Source organism: Sus scrofa, chromosome X (genome assembly GCF_000003025.6).
Source record: "Sus scrofa isolate TJ Tabasco breed Duroc chromosome X, Sscrofa11.1, whole genome shotgun sequence".
NCBI lineage: Eukaryota > Metazoa > Chordata > Mammalia > Artiodactyla > Suidae > Sus > Sus scrofa.
This window is the reverse complement of record NC_010461.5, coordinates 6,172,585-6,193,118: the sequence shown is the minus strand read 5'-3', so window position 1 is coordinate 6,193,118 and position 20,534 is coordinate 6,172,585. Positions and strand designations below refer to the sequence as shown.

At 52.2% G+C, this 20,534-nt stretch overlaps 1 protein-coding gene across 8 annotated transcripts in view; it reads right to left on the bottom strand.

Annotated features, from left to right (window-relative positions):
• TBL1X (transducin beta like 1X-linked) overlaps positions 1 to 20,534 on the bottom strand; it is a 244,520-nt gene that overhangs the window by 45,725 nt on the left and 178,261 nt on the right. For 6 of the 8 annotated variants that reach the window (XR_002340726.1, XR_002340725.1, XR_002340727.1 and 3 more), the window contains one exon: positions 16,423 to 16,530. The exons of the other annotated variants lie outside the window; for them this stretch is intronic. Coding sequence is in view for 3 of the 6 variants with exons in the window: in XM_021080268.1 (XP_020935927.1) it covers positions 16,423 to 16,480 (58 nt within the window). In the remaining 3 variants the exon portion in view is untranslated. The remainder of the gene's footprint in view (positions 1 to 16,422; positions 16,531 to 20,534) is intronic. 8 annotated transcript variants of the gene reach the window in all.

Genomic DNA, 20,534 nt, shown 5'->3' with positions numbered 1-20,534 from the left:
AGTATTTTCTCCTCTGCCAACCCAGTGTGCCAGTATTTCCTCCTCTGCCCTCTCATCCTGTCGCCTTTGTCCCTCCTTCCTAAACACACTGGGCTTTGCTGTGCCTCGTGGTGTGAACTCAGGCTCCTGATGTTGCTTCCAAACGATCTTCCTCCTTTGCCGAGCAGTCCAGCCCAAGGGTCTCCTTCTCTCTGCACCTCTCCTGTGCTCCTTGGCATGCACCTCCAACATTTATCAGCTTCTGGGACAGACGCCCCTTGTCCTTTCAGCCCTGGCACCTGGGGCAGTGCCACCACCCAAGAGACAAGCCATCGAGAGACAGTTATAGAACCGAAAATCATGGCAACTGTTCTGATCCCGAGATGACACCCATTCTCCAATGGGACCTAAGATAATTCACATGGCACAGGAGCAAATATTTGAAAATCTAATGACTATTTATTTTAATGTGCATCAGGCAAACACATGGACAGGTCTATTTGAAAATTTAGGAAAAAGTCACTGCTTCACCTTAAGAAAAATGGTAGTAAATATTAACCAAATACTTTTAGGTGTATGCAAGTATGGCAAAAACTGATGCAGAGGGTGCGAAAGAACTGAGGAGGGGAAATCCAGCTAGAGCCGGGGATTTACATAAGCGGGGGAGCTACACAAGCTTCGAAGGAGGCAGGGAATGAGCACACACCACACAGGCCGGGCTCCAGGTTTCCGGGAGGGAAAGAATTTCTGCGGTCTCGGACAAGAGTCTGCAAGGCAGATCCTGTGGGCCACATCTGGCCCCCAGCCTGTTTTGTAAATAAAGTTTTATTGACACACAGCTATTCTCATTTTCCTTTTCTTCTTCTTCTTCCTTTTTTGGCCATGCCTGTGGCATGGGGCAATTCCCAGGCCAGGGATTGAACCTGTGCCATAGCTGTGACCATGCTGGATCCTCAACCCCCCCGGGACACAAGAGAACGATGTATTTTGGATGGCTGCTTTTGCAACACACACAGAGAGAAACGAGTCACTGGAACAGAGACTAAGTGTTCTCTCTCTTTTACAGATGCATCTAGAGGAGACCCCTAACTCAGGAGACGGGGTCTGAGCAAAGCAGGTGTGGAGTCCCCATCTCGTTTCATGAGGCTGGTGTCACCCTAAAAAGTAAAGCCGATGCGCACATTCAAACAGGAAGAGCACAGCCTCGCTTTTCGTGGTAAAATAAACACGAGTAAACCACGGTGGGAACAAAGAGCATTCAGGGACACCACTGACATCTGAAGAGGACAAAATGTCCAGGCCGAGTGGGGTTTATTCTAGGAAGATGGAGTTTAAATGTCAGAAAATACATCAATTTCACTACATTAAGCATCAAGAAAAATCGTTTAAATGGAAGATTCTGAAGTCTGAGGGCCCGTTTTTGAATCCTAGCTCTATGACTTCCTGGCAGTGTGACGTGGCCAAGCTGGTACCCTCTCAAGCCTTGGGTGTCTCACCTGTCAGTGCTGGAGGCAGCTGTACCCACTCCTTAGGGGGTAACTGTTTTATCGGTCAAGTCCTTAGAGTCATGCCTGGCTGTATAAGCGGGAGCCACTGTCACTACAGCAAAGCCGCGGGGACAGAAGTAACACAAAGATACAGGGGGGTGCCTGGCTGTTGGAGACGTCAGGACGAGGGGACTAAAGATGGAGCTCCTAGGAAGGATACTCTGGAGAACAGGTGAATGTGATGCTGGCGTTTCTGTGTCTACCCATCTTTTTTCCTTTTTTTTTTTTAAATGGCTGCACCTGCAGCATATGGGAACTCCCAGGCCAGGGGTGGAATCAGAGCTGCAGCCAGGGCCTATGCCACAGCCACGGCAGTACCTGCTCCGAGCCGCATCTGTGACCTACACTGCAGCGTGCGGGAACGACGGGCCTCTAACCCACTGAGCAAGGCCAGGGATCAGCCCTTCATCCTCACAGAGACAACACCGGGTCCTTAACCTGCTGAGCCACAGTGGGAACTCCTGACGTTTCTATACTAAACTGGGATAAGACCATGGGGCAGAGGAAGCTTTTCTCTGGAGGGTAGAGGCAGTGGTCAGGGAATGGCCCTGGTAATAGGTGTGGGATGCCATGACAGAATGCATGGGAGACATACATCCAAAACAGGAGAGCTGAAGTTCCTGCTGTGGCGCAGTGGTTAACGAATCCGACTAGGAACCATGAGGTTGCGGGTTCGATCCCTGCCCTTGCTCAGTGGGTTAACGATCCGGCGTTGCCGTGAGCTGTGGTGTAGGTTGCAGACGCGGCTCGGATCCCGCGTTGCTGTGGCTCTGGCGTAGGCCGGTGGCTACAGCTCCGATTAGACCCCTAGCCTGGGAACCTCCATATGCCGCTGGAGAGGCCCAAGAAATAGCAACAACAACAACAAAGACAAAAAGACCAAAAAAAAAAAAAAAAAAAAAAGAAAAAAACAAAACAGGAGAGCTCCCTGGTAGATCAGTGGGTTAAGGATTCAGCATTGTCACTGAATCCCTGGTCCCAGAACTTCCACATCCCACAGCCGTGGCCGAAACAAACACCCCAAAATAGCAGCATGGAAGGCAATGAAGAGGCTGGAAGTGGACACCAGACTCGGGATGGGGGGACGGACACCCAGGCTGTGCGGGGGGTGGTGGTGGTGAGGGATGGACACGCAGACCTGGGGAGGGGGGTTGGGGTGGAGAGGGGAGGGATGGACCCCCAGATGGTGGGTGGGGGTGGACACCGAGACTTGGGAGGGGAGGGGAGGGATGGACACCCAGACTGGGGGTGGGATGGACATCCAGATGTGCAGAGGGATCATGACACCAGCTACCGACACAGATGTGGGAAGAAAAGCAAAGCATGTCACCGCGGGGACAAGGGCATTGAAGAGGTGCATAGAAGACATTGAGACACGTGGGCGAGAAAGGACCGTGTTTTGTCTGACTGTCCAGATGCCTCGCTCTGCAGGCTGGAAGGAAGGAAGGGAATTCGAGTTGGCAGGAAATAAAACACATCAAAGCCCGACACTTTTAAGGTCACATTAGAATTTCAGAGCAGGCGGATCTTAAACATACGGTTGTGTGAACTTTGGACACAGGCACCTTGGAAGTGGCTGTTTCATCTCAGCTAAAGAAGGAAACAGGAGCCATCTCTGCGGCTTCTTCCTACCACCCCCAACGTTAGAGCAGGAACGCCAGTCCAACGAGCCTTCAGGGCCTCTTCGACGGCGTCTGCCCCTTGCGGATGGCAGCACCACTGCAAAATGTTTGGCTATATCGAGCGAGACACGCATGACACTCAACTGGCTCTCAAGGGATTTTCCTGTACTTGCTTTTCCCCCCTGACAAATTAATCAGCACAAGAACAGTCAATCTTGAACCTGAGCTTTTATACACACACACTTGCACGCGCGCGCGCACACACACGCACACACACACTGGAGCAGTAAACTCAGAAAAGACAGCACCACCAAACTGCACAGGAACTGGGATGGCTGCGAACATTTGAGGAACGACTTGTCCATGATTCTGCTCTGCTGCTCTGAGTACTTATCAATAAATCCACAGGGCGGTTTAAGAAAACACTCTTTTTTTGAATGAAGAGGTGTTTGGTTGGCAACTAGCACCACGACCAGAAGCTTTGTGATGAGACGGTTCCCATAGTTCAGGTTCCTTCCAGCACCTGCGTCCCGTGGCACAGGCCGAAGCTCGCCCTGTGGCATCCTGAGCCGTGGGCAGGCTTCCGTGGCGGAGCAGCGCGAGTCACTGATGCCGCAAAGCTACCCTGGGTGATGCTGTGTTTTCTACACAAAAGGCATGCGAGGCACACTCTCCAGTCCTCAGCCACCCTTACGTTTTTTAAAGGGATGTTTAAAAAAGTGACATGGGCGGTCTTGTTGTGGTTTAGGGGTAACAAACCCAAGTAGCATCCATCAAATTGAATTCAATTAAATTACATTAAAAAAATAAAGAGTGACATAAAGCGCACGCGCGCACACACACACACACAAATGACAGATACAAAACCTTAACCCGTTTACTCGGACTGGACCGAGGCAGTTTGACAGCTAGGGTCTGTCCCCTTTAGCAGGGGCTGTGAGGCCACGGGACTGACCTCTGATAAAAACCTGAATGCCAAAGCTCAGACTTGGGGTGGGGGCCTCGGGTGTTTAGCAGCACTGCCTCCCGAGTCATTGTATGTGTTCCCGGGACAATTATGTGCCGCCAGGGAGCTCCACCAGGAGGGGACACTGGCAAGCACGTGCCGGGTTTCTCCTGGACTGGGTCCTTGTACCTTTTCCCTTAGCCCGTTTGCACCTGCATCTTCTGTTTGTTTGCACTGATTACACAGTAACGGAGAAAGACGGAAGCTATGGCTTCCAAAACAAAGGATGGTACAAGATACTGCAGCAACTAGACACCTGAGCCAACAAGATGCACACCCAAGTACACCACAGTTAAGAGGAACAGAAGAGAAACGGAGGCACAGCACTGACCGATTCCGCTGCATCTTCCCCTCCCCCAGCCTCACTGCGCTCTAGCAATGTGTCAGGTGAAGGTGCTGTTGTCACTGCGATGACCTGACACACGCATATACGCGGGGGAAGGATCACACAGTGAGGTCAGTTAACACAACCGTGACCTCACCGAGCGTCCACCTTTATTTGCTTCAGGGAGAATTCTTTTTTTTTTTGGCCTCCCTGGCGTTCACAAGCCGCACTTGTGATCTAAGTCACAGCTGCGGCAATGCCAGATTCTCAACTCACTGTGCGCAGGTGGGGCTCGAACCTGCATCCCAGCGCTCCCAAGACACTGCCCACCCTGCGGCGCCAAAACGGGAGCTCCCAGGCGGAAGATTTTTAAGATGTTCATCTCTTAGTAACTTTGTATCCAAAACACTAGCAGCAGGCGTAGTCGCCAGGCAGCACAAGATAACCTGGATTTTTTTGCTGTTACCTACGGGGATGAGCGTAACACTTCCGTGAATCTTCAGGGACACACAGCAGCATTGTAAAAGAGCCACTGCAGTCAAAAATATTTTTAGAGACTCAGCTGAACAATAAGCCCTGAACTTGTGTTTAAATTAGGAGAGTGGAACCATTCAAATGACGTCCCGAATCTGGGAAAGGTGTCCTGCATAAGAAGGCACCCCAGGGTCCTAGGACGCACCGCGGAGCTACCGGGCGATCCGTCAGCTGATGAGGTTCATCATTTGCGGAGATGCGGTCATTCACAAAGATGAGCAGTAACACCTCCTTCCTGGTTCATCGCACCTCCTCACTGGGAGCCAGAAAAGCCCAGCCGGAAAGACTGCTACTCCCCATTATTTTATTATCTGCTGGAGAATGGTCTGGCAGACTGCCCCCTTCCTCGAGGGGAAAAGGACCCCAGAAAATTTCAAGAAAAACGGGCTGCATTATGCCCACGCTTAAAGGGCGCTGCAGTTCTGCGGGGGAAGGATCCACACGCAGCCCCGGAAGATGATAAAGGGGGAGGAAATGAGAACCCCGTTACCACTCCATTTGCCAAAAAAACCCCACGGGAGGAAAAACATCCCTCCGCTAAAGGACGTGAATCCGTAGCTCTCAATGGGGGGTGATTCTGCATTTCAGTCGCGTGTGGCAAAGTCCACCAGCACTGAGGGCGGGCGAGGGTGACTGTCACCCAGTGGGTGGAGAGAGGGATGCCGTTCACCATCTGCTAGTTCAGGACAGCCCCTCCACAAAGGATGGTCCTCCCCAGAGGTCAGCAGTGCTGAGGGGAGACAGCCTGGCCTCTCTGGAAGGCCGAAGGCTTCGAGATCATGCAGGGCCTTGTGCCCGTTCAGGATATCTGGAGATTAAGACACTCAGCTCGCCCACAAAATGGAATTCTGCAAGCTAAAGATTGTAAGAGGATATTTTATTTTATTTTAAAGGTTTTTTTTTGGGGGGGGGGCGGGTTCACCCTGGGGCATGAAGACTTTCTGAGGCCAGGGATCGAACTCACACCAGAGCTGTGACCTGAGTCACTGCAGTGACACCACCAGATCCTTAACCCGCTGAGCCACCAGGGAACACCCCTTAAGAGGAAATCTTAAAACATGTTAGAACACTGGAAAGGGAGTGGAAAAGCCTTGCAGAGACTTTTGTCATCTCTATAAAAATATGGGCCACCCAGGGCCTGTGGTCCCCATCAAACGCAGAACTGCTTCTCGTGACAACTACGCAGGAGCTGCTGGCCGGGGAGCCCCTCCCCCCCCGAGTTCCTGAGGATGCAAAAATTTGTGCTATATACACACGACAGCTGCTGTTCACCTTCAGATGACTTTTCACTATTTTTTCTGTTTCTAAGCGTCTCAGGAGTTCCCACTGTGGCTTAGCGGGTCAAGAATCCAACTAGTATCCAGGAAGATGCGGGTGCAACCCCTGGCCTCACTCAGTGGGTTAAGGATCTGGCGTTGCTACAAACTACAGCATAGGTCACAGATGTAGCTCAGATCCCTCGTTGCTGTGGCTGCGGTGCAGGCTGGCAGCTGCAGCTCTGATTTGACCTCTAGCCTGGGAACTTCCGTATGCCACAGGCACAGCCCTAAAAAGACAAAAAAAAAAAAAAAAAAAGAACGCAAAAAAGCCCCAGAAGATTGGTGTGGCGATCCAGGTCCAAGTTAATACGGCTACTACTTGAAGCCATTATACAGAGGACACCCCATCAAAACCTAGAACAAGGAGTCCCTGGTGGCTCACCGAGTTAAGAATCTGACATTGTCACTGCTGTGGGGCGGGTTTGAGCCCTGGCCCAGGAACTTCCCCATCCTGTGCGCCTGGCCAAAAAACCAAAAGCCACTGAAACAAACAAAAACCACAAGTTAGGCCCCCTATGGCTAGTGACCTGCAAAATCTAATGAAAACTGTCTCAGCTTCACTTGTATCTCCCACACACACAGAGCGCCACAGACAATGGAGACGAAAAATTACAATTTCTGTTTAATAGTTTTTTTCCTTTTTAGGGCCACACCCATGGCATGTGGAGACTCCCAGGCTAGGGGCTGAACTGGAGCTGCAGCTGCCGGCCTACACCGCAGCCACAGCAATGCCAGATCCGAGCCATGCCTCTGACCTACACCCCAGCTCACAGCAGCACCGGATCCCTAACCCACCGAGCGAGGCCAGGGATCGAACCCGTGTCCCTCATGGATACTAGTTGTTTTCGTTACTGCTGAGCCACGATGGGAACTGCCTTTTTCTTTTTCCTGGGAACCTTCTTGAATCCGGATGGCTGGCGGAAGATACATTCGATTATACAGGCTCGAAGTCACCTGGTGCTTCTTCAGAGGGGACCTGTGCACGCCCACAGTCGGATGTTTCTGTGGAAATAGCTTGGAGGCCTGTGGCCGTGGGGACCGCCTCGCCCACCACAGCGGGGCTCTGGAATATCCAAACAGGCTTCGGCCCTACCTGGTCCCAAGACACGGCTGCGCTGACATGTATGATTTTTAAACGGCCTGGTAATCTTTCTGGACAATAGTACGTCTGTGTGTTTAGACAGAACCACTCTTAAGATTTGCACTTGCGCTCAGCTGTGGAGAGACAATGCCGCCTAAATCTTCCTCCGTCTAACCCATCCGTCCTAAGCGCGCTGACCTGCGGGGAACATCGCAGGGCACACACGCATGCCACCTCGCCAAGAAACCACTGTGATTCTTCTTGTAACAGAAGCTCGACAAAACGAATGGGAAATGTCATGTCACTTCCATTTAGGACTTTGAGAGTCTGCGTCCCCAGTATTTCCCATTCCGCCTTATTCACAAAGATGCTACCTAACTCATAACTTAGGTAAATCAAAGGAAATACACCTCCCTCTCCCTGGCCAGTCACTGTGTGCAGATAACAGCTCTCTAGGAAACCGCACGTGTCTAACGTGCCGACTAGCACTTGCGAAAACCACTGATGCGCCTTCCTGAAGAAGCTTCTACGGCAATGCTAATGCAGGCAACACATGTGCACAATGCACTGGCTTCTTGGAGTTCCTGCTGTGGCACAATGGGACTGGAGGCATCTTGGGAGCACTGGGACGAGGTTTGATTCCCAGCCCAGCACAGTGGGTTAAGGATCTGTTGTTGCCGCAGTTGCGGCTTAAGTTGAAACTGCAGCTAGGATCTGATCCCTGGGTCCGGGAGCTCCTTGTGCCGAGGAGGGGGCCAAAAAAGAAAAAAGAGGAAAAAAGGCCTTTGAGCACAAATCATGACAAACCAGAGAGTAAATTCTACCATAGAAGGAGTTTTCTTTTTTTGTTGCTTTTTAGGGCTGCACCCACGGCACATGGGGGTTCCCAGGCTAGGGGTCTTCGTGGAGCTACAGCTGCTGGCCTACACCACAGCCACAGCAATGTCAGATCCGAGCCGTGTCTGTGACCTACACCAGAGCTCACGGCAACACGGAATCCTTAACCTACTGACCGAGGCCAGGATTGAACCCGAAACCTCACGGTTCCTAGTCGGATTTGTTTCCACTGTGCCATGACGGGAACTCCAGAAGGAGTTTTCTTTTTCTTTTTTTTTTTTTTTGCTATTTCTTGGGCCGCTCCCATGGCATATGGAGGTTCCCAGGCTAGGGGTTGAATCGGAGCTGTAGCCACCGGCCTACGCCAGAGCCACAGCAACACAGGATCCGAGCCGCGTCTGCAACCTACACCACAGCTCACGGCAACACTGGATCGTTAACCCACTGAGCAAGGGCAGGGACCGAACCCGCAACCTCATGGTTCCTAGTCGGATTCGTTAACCACTGCGCCACGACGGGAACTCCCAGAAGGAGTTTTCAATCCCAGTTGGAGGTCCACCATCCTGGTGATTTGTGATGGTACGTGGATTTTCACCACCTACTGTAATGATCAGATCTTTTCATTATCTAAAGTGTATATGGAGTTCCCTGGTGGCTCAGCGGGTTAAGGATCTGCTGTGGTCACAGGTGTGGCTTGGGTTTGATCCCTGGCCAGGGGGACTTTTGCATGCCATGGACACGACCAAAAAAATTTAAAAAATAAAATAGAATGTTTAAAATGATAGCCACGGGGGACATGCCGTCTGGTAACACACTCCACCTGACAAAACACTAGTGCAACACTTGCTCACTTGTGTTTCTTGGTCACTGTTGTAGTTACCACCGTAGTCGTCATTTCCATGAAGCTTCGGTCTGTTCTTCACGGCGTGAAGATGTCAGAAAACTCCATGCAGAGAAACGACTCCCCAGGTTGCCATGACGTCACTGCCTTGGGTGGGCAGCACATAACGCACGGGAAGTCTGAGCGCCTGCCCCACCGAGGGTCCTGCCTGCAGGAATTCCCTCCACCCACACGGGAGCCCACCCAAGTGGACACAGTCCTGCTCAGAGGCCGGGCTTATGCACTGGAGCCTGGCCAGGCTGCAGTTTCTGGGTTTTCTGAAGAAAGCTGCAGTGCCTGAGGAGCTGTAGCTATGTCAGGAGCAAGTGTGTGTGTGTGTGTGTGTGTGTGTGTGTGTGTGTGTGTGTGGACGCCCTCTCACTCAGCGGATCTGGGCACAAGACACAGTGGTGGACTTCAACAGGTGTGACCTGGCCAGGTCCACGAAGGGTAATTTTCAGCCCTACGAGGACACATAAAACTTCCCAGGCTAGAGGCTGAAACGGAGCTGCTGCTGCTGGCCTTCGCCACAGCCACAGCAAAGCCATATCCGAGCCGCATCTGTGGTCTACACTGCAGCTCACGGCAACGCCAGATCCTTAACCCACTGAGCGAGCCCAGGGATCGAACCCGCATCCTCATGGATACGAAATGGGTGTGTTTCCACTGAGCCACAACAGGAACGCCCGAGAATGGCCTTTACCTGCTTTCCAATACACCCTACAGGACAGGCACCCAAGGGCTCTGTAGGTCCCATCCAGTCTATAAAACCAGCGACGTTTGCGAACTGCCTCACTGCGAGGGGACACCAAAGAGGACATGCTGGCTTCTGATCAAGGTAAACCCACCCTGTCACACGACCCAGGGACCCCACGCCCAGTGCAGACCCAACGGAAATGAAAACCTACAGTCAGCACTGCAAACTTGGGTGCAAGTGTTTCTAGCAGCTTTAGCTGTAATGATCACAGCTTGGAGACACCTCAGACGGTCCTGAACAGGACAAAAGACGGACTGCCACGCATCCCTAAAATGTAATACGACGCAGCATTAAAGAAGGGACCACGGATGTGGGCGCCAGGGTGGCCCGGTCACAAAGGCACTGAATGAAGGGAGCCGGACTCCCCAGGCTACGCGCTGCAAGACTCCACTTGCCAGCCATTCCCACGAAGGCAAAACCCCAGGAGGAAACAGGGCAGTGGGTGCCAGGGGCTGCGCTGCGAGGCGGGGTGGGCCACTGGGTGCTTTTCGGGGGAGGACGATCTGTGCCACAGCATGATGGTGCCGGGGGTCACACGACAGTCGACGTGTGGCAAATGCTGGAAATCTGTCCTCTAAAAGGGGTGAATTTTATGGCATAAAAATTATACCTTCCCGTAAAGAAAAAAAAGAAAAAGACGGTACAGAAGAGGGTGGGGAGGGTTTGGAGGAGCAGCCACATGCCCCGAGGAAAGGTCAGGTCTGTCGTCTCCAAGGTCGCCACGCGAGACCATGGCAGACAAGGTCTCAGCATCCTTTAACTGCTGTGGAAAATCTGGCCTCAAACCCCGGACCTCCTCTGCTCTCCGCTGACCAGCCCACGAGACCACCTTTCCGCCCATCAGTCGCGGAGCTGGCTGGGGGCATGTACCAAAGACACTGGTACAATCACCAAAGCCACCCACCCAGCTCCTTCTCCAGAGCCTCAGCAACGCCTGGCGGGCAAACCCCCGGTTAGGTGAAGGGCGGCGCCATCAAGGCATCCCCGGGGCCCACCCCATTGGGTCTGGGGGGGCAATCCCTCTTTATAAGCTGGATTTGGGGAGGAAGTCCAGAGGCAGTAGTGAATGCGCTTACGGGGACTCACTTAGGGAATTTTCTCACTTTTCACACCCACGGCCTCCCCTGCCGTATTTGGCCTCCCCTGCTGCATTCGCAGAGAGGTGGGAACGACTCATGATTTTCCCAGGATCTGGAGGAGCGGCTCGAAGAAGCCCGTGGAGGCAGAAACGCATGCACCGTCAAAGGGCTTGTAAAACACCGGCCACCTTAAACTGGCTTTGCCTCCTTAAATAGTTTATTTATTTATTTATTTACTTTTAAATATTCAGAATCAGCTATTTTCATGAGCTCACATTTCTGAGACATTAAGATTTGTTTCTGAACATACAGTACCGCAAGGTTGGCTACATAAAACAAGTAGAAAACCATTTTGAGAGGAAGCTCAATAATTGAGGCTGTACTGCATTTAAAGATTTAACACTGGCTATATACAAAAGGGAAAACATTCCAACTAGAAACACTTCAATAGTTTAAACTAGAAATACTTCAATAGTTTACTGATGGATCAAACCTGGAGTAATGGGACAGAGGCAGCACTGCAGCAGGTGCGAGACGGGTTCCCGGGCCTCATAGGATGACCCTGAACCAACCATCTTCAGTCTACGGAACTCAGAGGCTGGAAGTGTTGCCAATGCCTCCCTTAAAGCAGCGAGAAGCCCCCCAATAAAGAAAATATAGCTGCCAGCAGCCCAAGGAGCTTGTATGGACTGATTTGAGACTGGCTAACCAGATTCCAAGGTTGAAATTTCCCCAACCCCTTAAGTTTTGGCCCAAAGCCTGGATCCCTGGATGAGAGAGATGGATTGAGCCCTGCCTCTCATCACCTTGCAGGTGGACCTCGCAAGAAAGCTTCCTTTCTCAAAAGGTGGTGACACAGTATTGGCTTCTGCATGCATCGTGCAGTGAGCCTCTACTCAGAGGGCGAAGGGGACTCATGGGCCGGGTGGCAAAGACGCTCTGCCACAGTCCATTTCTTAAAAATTGCCCAGATGGCCAAAGTGACCACACAATTAACTGCTGTAACGCAGAGGCCACCAGACTCCCGGCCCTCCAAGCCAGCCTGCTGTAACTCATGCAAAAACCAACCGGGCCACTTTGGTGCTGCAGCAGGTCAAACATAACACCTGCTGAATGTAAAAGCCTTGCTCATTAACTAGTTTCACTGATCAGGCTGCCGTGAGCACCCCTGTGAGACGCCTCAAATCCGGAGTCCCTAGGGAGCGCTGCCTATGGGCAAGGCGCTGGCTTCATCCAGCCAACGGTGACAACAGCGAGAGCCCCCTTCCTTAATGGCTGTGGAACGCACGGCTGGGTGAAGGCCACAGAAGATTCCAAGATGACATGAATTCTGCCTCTTGAGGGCAGGGGAACAAAACACGTCCATTTTCGAGATTCTTCCCCAAGTTGGAGAAGATGTGATATGGATCCACGTCACACTTTCAGGAAAGCAGCTTTTCAATCCCTGCCCTTTGGCTGTCCCCGGGATGACAGCTCCATCGTGGAGGCTCTTACTTGCAGCCCAAAGCATCCCAGCTGATGCAGGACGCTGCCAGGGCAGGGCTCTCTGCACCTGCTCAGATGGCGAGGACCAGGGGCAGCCCTGCTCCCAAGGAACTTGTCCCTCATGGTGGCATGGAAGATTATGGGTCCATCCCTGGTTGTGAGGCAAAGAGCAGGTGGATCAGAGAGCCAGCAGTCTGCCTCCTTGCAGGGCGTCCCCCCTCTGGCGGCCCCCTCCCTCCTTCGCACCGCTTTCTCCTACACACAACCTCAAGCTGACAGACAAGGACGACTTGGCAGCAGAGACTCACAACCTCTGGTGGAGAAAGCAGGGCTGAGGAAGGAACCGCCCATCGCAACACACAGCCTTATGCACTGAGGTGATGAAGGGCAGGGAGCATACTGACCACAACCGCGGCAGGAGGACGCTCCGAGGCCAGAGATCAAACCCACACCACAACAGCGATCCGAGCCGCAGCAGTGACAATGTCAGACCCTTAACCTGCTGAGCCACCAGGGAACTCCTCTCTGCTTTCTTTGCAAAGCTAGAAAGGAGACACTAACAGGCCAAGGAGAAGGTGCTCCTTGAATCTGGTGGGTGCTCGATAAATATCTGCTTAACCAGACCTTGAGGATTTCAGATTAAACATGTACAACAACCTCCAAATGAACATTTAAACATTATGCATTTTTTCCTTTGACTGTGTCCTCGCACGATGTTCAGTCAGATCCAGGTGCAGCCTTCAGAGGGACGCAGAGCAGTCTCAAATCCTTATGGGATCTGACTCCAAGGACCCTGACAAACTAGGACAGCAGCTCAGGAGATGGACATACGAGCGGCCCCGAGGAAATTCTATACTTTGTTGTCTCTAGTCTCCTCGTTGCCTGGTTACAGAAGCTTCATCAACAGAAGTGAGACATGTAAACACACACTAAGAAAGGAAGTCTCTCGACTTTCTAGGGGAGGGGTGTGTTTATTCAAACAGCCCAGCAACGCTCTTGCCCTGGGGCCCTGGGGCCCAACCACCGGGGAGAGCCTTTCTCTGGGTTACACGCCCTTGGCTTATCCTGAGGTTCACAAACAGAGGGACGGCAGTTTCAGCTCCTGATCTGTTTACACATTTTGACCATACTCTTGCCTTCATCCGTTCTTTGTGCAGAGGTGTTTCTAAAAGGAAGGAGTCTCGAAGTCAATGCTGGGAGTCGACAGGGCAACGGGGTTGGATGCACGGAATTTTCCTTGCAAATATGTCTGGGACTCCGTCTGATCCGTGCTAGGAGAACACCTGTTCTCCAGGCAAGAGGTGCCCTGGTTCCGTTCCGAGGCTGAGGTATCAGAGCAGTGGTGATGAGTTACCTGACTGATGGGGGTAAAGCCCTGCAGGTTTTTTATATTATGCTCTGGTGACAGCGAATGCAAATGATCTCAAGTATATGCAGACAGAACGTGCACTCTCCACAAATAAGGCCACTGGGTGGAGTTTCCACTGGGGCTCAGCAGGTTAAAAACCAAAGATATGGGTTTGATCCCTGGCCTCAATCAGTGGGTTAAGGATCCTGTGTTGCTGCAAGCTGTGCTGCAGGCCCGCAGCCTCAGCTCTGGTCCAGCCTCTAGCCTGGGAACGCCCATATGCTATAGGTACAGCTTTAAAAAAAATGCCATTGAGGCCACAAGGGACAGAGATCCAGGCATGGATTGGGAGAGGTGTTTATTTATTCCATGCTTCTGGATGCATTTCATCCCTTTTGCCCAGGAAAACCATTCTCCCCACCCCTCCACAAGACACCCCCTCTACCCCTGCAGGGAAGGTGACCCTCCCATGGGGTAGATAATCTGTTCAAGGATCAGAACCGCACCTTCCAGGCTGACCCTGAAAGAGTCCAGACCCCAGGCTCAGAGCTGATACACCCTCAGTCCTAGCGCGTGTGTCTCTGGGAGGTGTGACCTGGGAACTGGCTTCCTTCTTGAAAAATCAAGCTGTAGAACATACATAGCACGACATCAAGCATATAAAGCCAAATACATAGGGGACCAACCGGTATGGACTGACTTGGGTCCCCTGCCAGTTCCTATGTTGAAGTCCCACCCTCCGGGAACATCTCCGAATGTGACAGTACATGGAAACAGGGTCACTGCAGATGCAAGGAGTTAAGATGAGGCTGTACTGGACGGCCGGGGGACGTCATCCAAGACGACCTTGTCTTTACAGAAAGGAGGAAGGAGGCACGTGGGGACGATGCCCGTGCAAGCCGAGGAGTGCCCAGGTGGCCAGCGAACCAGCAGAAGCCGGGCGAGCGGCACGGAGCAGAGGCTGACAGCCTTCGTCAGACGCTGCTGCTGACACCTTGGTTTCGGGCTGCTGTCCTCCAGACCAGTGGGACAATACGTTTCTGTCCAGGCCACCCAGGACGCAGGGCAACTAACACTCCTGTACTTTCTGTCTCCTAGAAAAACATCCTTGCGAGGTAAGAGCCCGGGGGGGGGGGGAACCATCATATATGCAGGAAGATCATAGACGGGGGGCGGCGGGGGGGGAAGCAGCAGGAAGTCACGCACACAGGACCTGCTGCATTAGAAACGGTGTCTGTCTCAGGTTCCGAAGGAGGTGGGTACAAGGATGTTTCTGCATTAATGTCCACTTGCACGCCTTAAAATGGGTATCTCACAAGTTTTTTTAAGTATGCATTTTAGAAATGCATGTTAAAAATTAATAATATTAAAAAATTAATAGACTTCAGAATTTTAAAAAGTATCCGCAAGCATTTCTTTGAACGGTGTTTAAGCTCCACTGCTTGGGGCAGCCCCAATATCGTACGATGGGAACCTCAGGGCTCATCCTTGTCAAGTGACTCACGGGGGAACCCCACGAGCCCTGACGAAGCCAGGCCAGGTCCTGCCTCGGGCTCTGCGGCACCCTCGGCTCCTTCCCGGAACACGCGTTTAGTCGGTGCGTGACGAACCACAGTTGTGTCTCGCTCATAATCAAAAGTGCTGCAAGAAACCTGAACAATTCCCGCATTTTATTTATTTATTATTTATTTAAAAAAATTTTTTTTTGGTCTTTTTGCCATTTCTAGGGCTGCTCCCGCAGCACATGGAGGTTCCCAGGCTAGGGGTGGAATCGGAGCTGTAGCGGCCAGCCTACACCAGAGCCACAGCAACACGGGATCCGAGCTGCATCTGCAACCTACACCACAGCTCACGGCAACGCCGGATCCTTAACCCACGGAGCAGGGCCAGGGATCGAACCCGCAACCTCCTGGTTCCTGGTCAGATTCGTTAACCACTGTGCCACAACGGGAACTCCCAATTCCCGAATTTTAGAAAGCTGCGGAAGGATCATTTTGGTGATGGAGGGTGTTGGAGCTCAATAAACCAGTGGTCCTAAATCTAGGAGGTTCACATATATACACCGTATGTATACACCAGCGGGGACCAAAGACACCAAATCACCCTGCCCCATCGACATACACCGAATGCATACACCAGCCCATGAATACCTCCCCTATGGTGGGAGCCAAGAACACCAAATCACCTTGCCTCCGTACACACAGACATCACATTACACCAGCCCGTAAATGCCTTCCCTTTGGTGTGAGCCAAGAACACGAACTCACCCCACCCCATCTCTATACACCATATGTATACACCAGCCCATACATGCCTTCCCTGTGCCAGGGGCCGAGACCATCAAACCACCCCCACCCCTCTCAGAGTCTGTCCCCATCACTCTTGGCCTGAATTCCGGCCTGAATTCCAACCTGACGTCATGTGAACAGAAACGTCACGGGAAGAAAGAACACGTTCCCTCATGCACCGCAGTAAAGGGATGGCCCCGAACCCTCTCTCCTTCAAGCCTCTGAACGAGAGCGTCCTGGGCGCTTCTCCTCCAGCCTGGAATTTGGATGGTGGCTGGAGGCCGTGCACGTGCCCGTGGAAGGGGATGCCCCACGCTCCGGAGGGACCTTCTTACCTGACTCCTGTAGATACCGATACACCAGAAAGTTCACCTCGTCACTGGTTATGCTCATCTTAGCCTCACCTGGCGGCGATGAGGTCTTTACAAAGCGGGAGCCACTCTCTGTGAGACAGGTGCAGGGAGAAAGCAGAAGACAGCTTTGAAACACGGCCCGTATGTATTTTTAAAAAACTGCATTCTTTTTGAGACAATTGAAAAAAATAATGCTCAGGGTGTTATACATGCAAAGGTAATTAATGAATGCCTGATACGTGTTATATTTGGTGATGACATAAAAATTGTGTAATTATGTACATGTATAAACATACATACATAGAGGTGAAAACGTCCCCTCAAAAGATAAGCTGGTGTATTTTCTAATCCCGGGATGGGGTCATACACCAACCACATTAATGAAGACAAATTCAGGAGAAATGGAAAATGAAAAAATAAACTTTTTCCCCCCTGTACTCAGGGCATGCAGAAGTTCCCAGACCAGGGACTGAACCTGAGGCACAGCAGTGACCTGAGCTGCTGTAGTGACAATGCCAGACCCCGAGCCCACTGAGTCACCAGGGAACTCCCAAACCCCAACTTTTTATTTGGTAAATACCCCTGGGGTGTGCGTGATACCAAGCTTGATTAGAATGCTGACGCAGGCTGGGACAGAGGCGGTAGCTTTGATGCCAGCCTAGCAGTGTCCTTGACACCCCTGGGCAGGGCCAGCACAGTCCGGATCGCATCTGTGATTCTGGAGCAAGGATGAATCACAGCGCCTTCTGCTCTTAAAAGTCTAATGATGACCGTGCCGGTCACGGAACCTACAGGGCGCACGTGGCCCTGAAAAGGCAGATAGGTATCAGGGAGGAGCTGAGGCAGCCTAGGTGTCACTTTAACGTCACTTCTCCAGAGAGGCCAGGTCTCAGGACGCCAGCCGAAGCACACACAGAACCTACTTCATTTGTATTTTCCTGCAGAACCTGCTCCATCATTTTGGCGGAGACCTAGGGTACCTGAACAGCAAGGGGCAACCTCGGGGCAGGCGAGATCGGATAACGCGACATTCCTTATCACAGGGAGCCTCTGTGCCAGAGGTCGACGACAACCTAGAGTCTGACTCCTGTCACAACAGTCCTAAGTCAGAGCCCGGAGCGCCCTGGCCCAGGGAGCACACGAGCCAACCGGAGTAGCACCCACCCACCCATGGAGAAGGCATTGGCAAGGGCATTCCCTCCAGATGGCAGCGGCCCAGACAGGCCGCGACCTCTCTCAATCATGTCACCAACACCAGACAGGTCGGGCTGTTGGGGACGTGCCTTCAGCGTCTATGACACACAGGTCCAGGCACCTTTACGGCAGCACAAATCCTCCACTATCGAATGACAATGCCGTTTCTGTCATTTAGAAAAAGACAAAAGGACGAGGGCTCGGTCAAGCGGGGGGACGTGGAGGAAAGTTTGCGGGAAGGAGCCCCCCCCACCCCCCGCACGGCCCCCAGCGTGTCCCTCCCCTCCCGTGTGGGCAGCACCTGCTGTGACTCCTTGTGCCCAGCGGAAGGGGGCGGGCAGAGGAGGTGGATGCCACGCCCTTGCTTAGGCGTCGGGCAGGGGTGACCAGAGGTCCGTCCTGGCGCTGTTACATCACAGGAGCCTCGTACTGAGTGGAGGCCCTGCTGCTGGCCCTGAGCTGCCATCACGAGACCGGCCTGGGGACCCGGCGGCAGCCTCCGGGAAGCGACTTCTGCCAACAACGTGCCCCTGAAAGAAGACCCGTCCCTTCTCAGCTCCTCACGAGGACGCAGCCCAGCTGCCACCGTGGAGAAGCCTCCCAAGACCTGATGCCGAGGCGCCAGGGAAGCTGTGCCCAGACCCCTGCCCTGGGAAACGGCGAGACAACAAACAGGCTGTGTCCAGCCGCTGACTCGGGGGTCATTTGTCACATGGCAACGGGTAACTAATCCAGTGGCCTCTTGGGTGATGCTGGTTCTCGCTCTGTGGTGAGATGTTACTTTGAAACAAGATTTTACTGTGTGGTTAACAGAACTCTGCCACGCACAAATACTTCTCTAACGTCACTGAATTAGGTGCTATTTCCGTATTTTTGCAGACATTGAAAAGAAAACTGGACACTCAAAATACAGATTTGTCCTGAGATGTCTACGTGGACGCTGGGAAGTTCCTGTGTAAGACGGCACCAGGAAAAGCCTAGAGGAAGAGGGATAAATGAGGGGTTCAGGATTCACACACACACACACACCCCTATATACAAAATAGATGAACAACAAGACTCTACTGTGGAGCACAGGGCACGCTCCTCAATGCTCTGCAATAACCTACCATGGAAAAGAATCTGGAAAAATGTCAATGAATCGCTCTCTTGTACACCTGAGATGCACACAACGCTGTAAATCAACTCTACTTCAATTGAAAAAGAAACTATTCGCGAGCCAACAAGGAGCTATGAGATCAGTGTATCCAAATGACAACAGGGAACGTTAGTTGGGGGAGAGAAAGTGAACCACCAACAAAAATGCATCCTGCAGCATCCTGCCGCTCTCCAGAGACTTCTGGGGAGGCTGGGGGTGCAGGAGTGACGAGGAGGAATTCAGTTCTAGGGTCAGGTTTGTTCTCTGGTTAACCGGCGGTACCCCTGGGACGCGATGAGGTCCTGAGAGCTCCACCCTTGTGAATGGGTTATAAAGAGAGCCGGAGAGAGACGCTGAGAGGAAGGGCCGTCTGTGAACCCAGAAGGGGGTCCTCACCAGAGGTGCCTTGATGCAGACAACTTCCAGCCTGGAGAACCGTGCGAAAGAAAGACGTCTGCGGCACTGAGTGACAGCGGCCCGAACGGCCTCCGATGTCATCCCCACCCCCTTCTCTCTTTGACGGTCATGCTGGCCGCCCAGAAACAGTAACACCTGACCAACAGAGGCTCTCGGCTTCCGTGCTGTTGACGTAGGGCCTGATGAGTCTCCACGGCGGGGGGGCCCAGCACACTGCAGGATGCTGAGCAGCACCCCCACCTCTATGATGGAATCCAGTATTGCCTCCCCGCGCCCCCTGTGGTTGTCGTCATGAAAAAAAAAAAAACGTCGCTAGACATTGCCAAATACTACAAATTATAAAACTGCTGCGGGCTGAGAACCACTGCTATAGAGGAAAACCAAGTATTTTGTGTTTGAAGTGAACTCCATGCATAAAGCCGGAGAGGCAGGGTGGAGCTGGCTTGTAGGTATCGCTTAATGACAGGGCCCTGCTACTACAAAGGATCCCTCAGGTGCAACAGGAGAGCTTGGCTTTTTCAAACAGACATGTGGACGCCTTCTACAGAACTGTATTTTCATAATGACGGGACTGATTTCATCTTCATCATCCCGAGCGAGCTTTGATATTGTCTTTCTTTCTTTCTTTCTTTTTTTTTTCTGTCTTTTTTGCCTTTCTTTGAGCCACTCCCGCAGCATATGGAAGTTCCCAGGCTAGGGATGGAATCGGAACTGGAGCCGCCGGCCTACGCCAGAGCCACAGCAACGCGGGATCCGAGCCGCATCTGCAACCTACACCACGGCTCATGGCAACGCCGGATCCTTAACCCACTGAGAAAGGACAGGGATCGAACCCACAACCTCATGGTTCCCAGTTGGATTTGTTAACCACTGCGCCACGACGGGAACTCCGATCTTTGATACTTTCTAAGGAGAAGGTATCTGGATACATATGGACGACACGCTGGTACCCAGAGCCTGGTTCACGTTCCCCTCCCCAAGGGCATCTGTAAGAAAGACAAATGTCTGCATGTGTGTTGGCACAGGACTGTGAAGCATGAGGATGCAAGAGCCTCAAGAGACAGGGGATTATAGACAGTTTTTCTTAGTCAGTTCCTCTGTTTTTCTTTAGGCATCATCCTTTTTTCCAACGAGGAAAACTTCTGTTTAAGCTCTAGCTCTCTGCCTTCGGATCACAGGTTCATTTTCTCTCTAAAATTTTAAGTTAGGATCCAAGAATCAGGCTGTTTTCCTCAGTAGAGTGGGTTTTGTTTTGTTTTTGTTTTTTTTTTTGCTAGGGCCACACTCATGGCGTAGGGAGGTTCCTGGGCTAGGAGTCAAATCGGAGTTACAGCTGCCGGCCTAC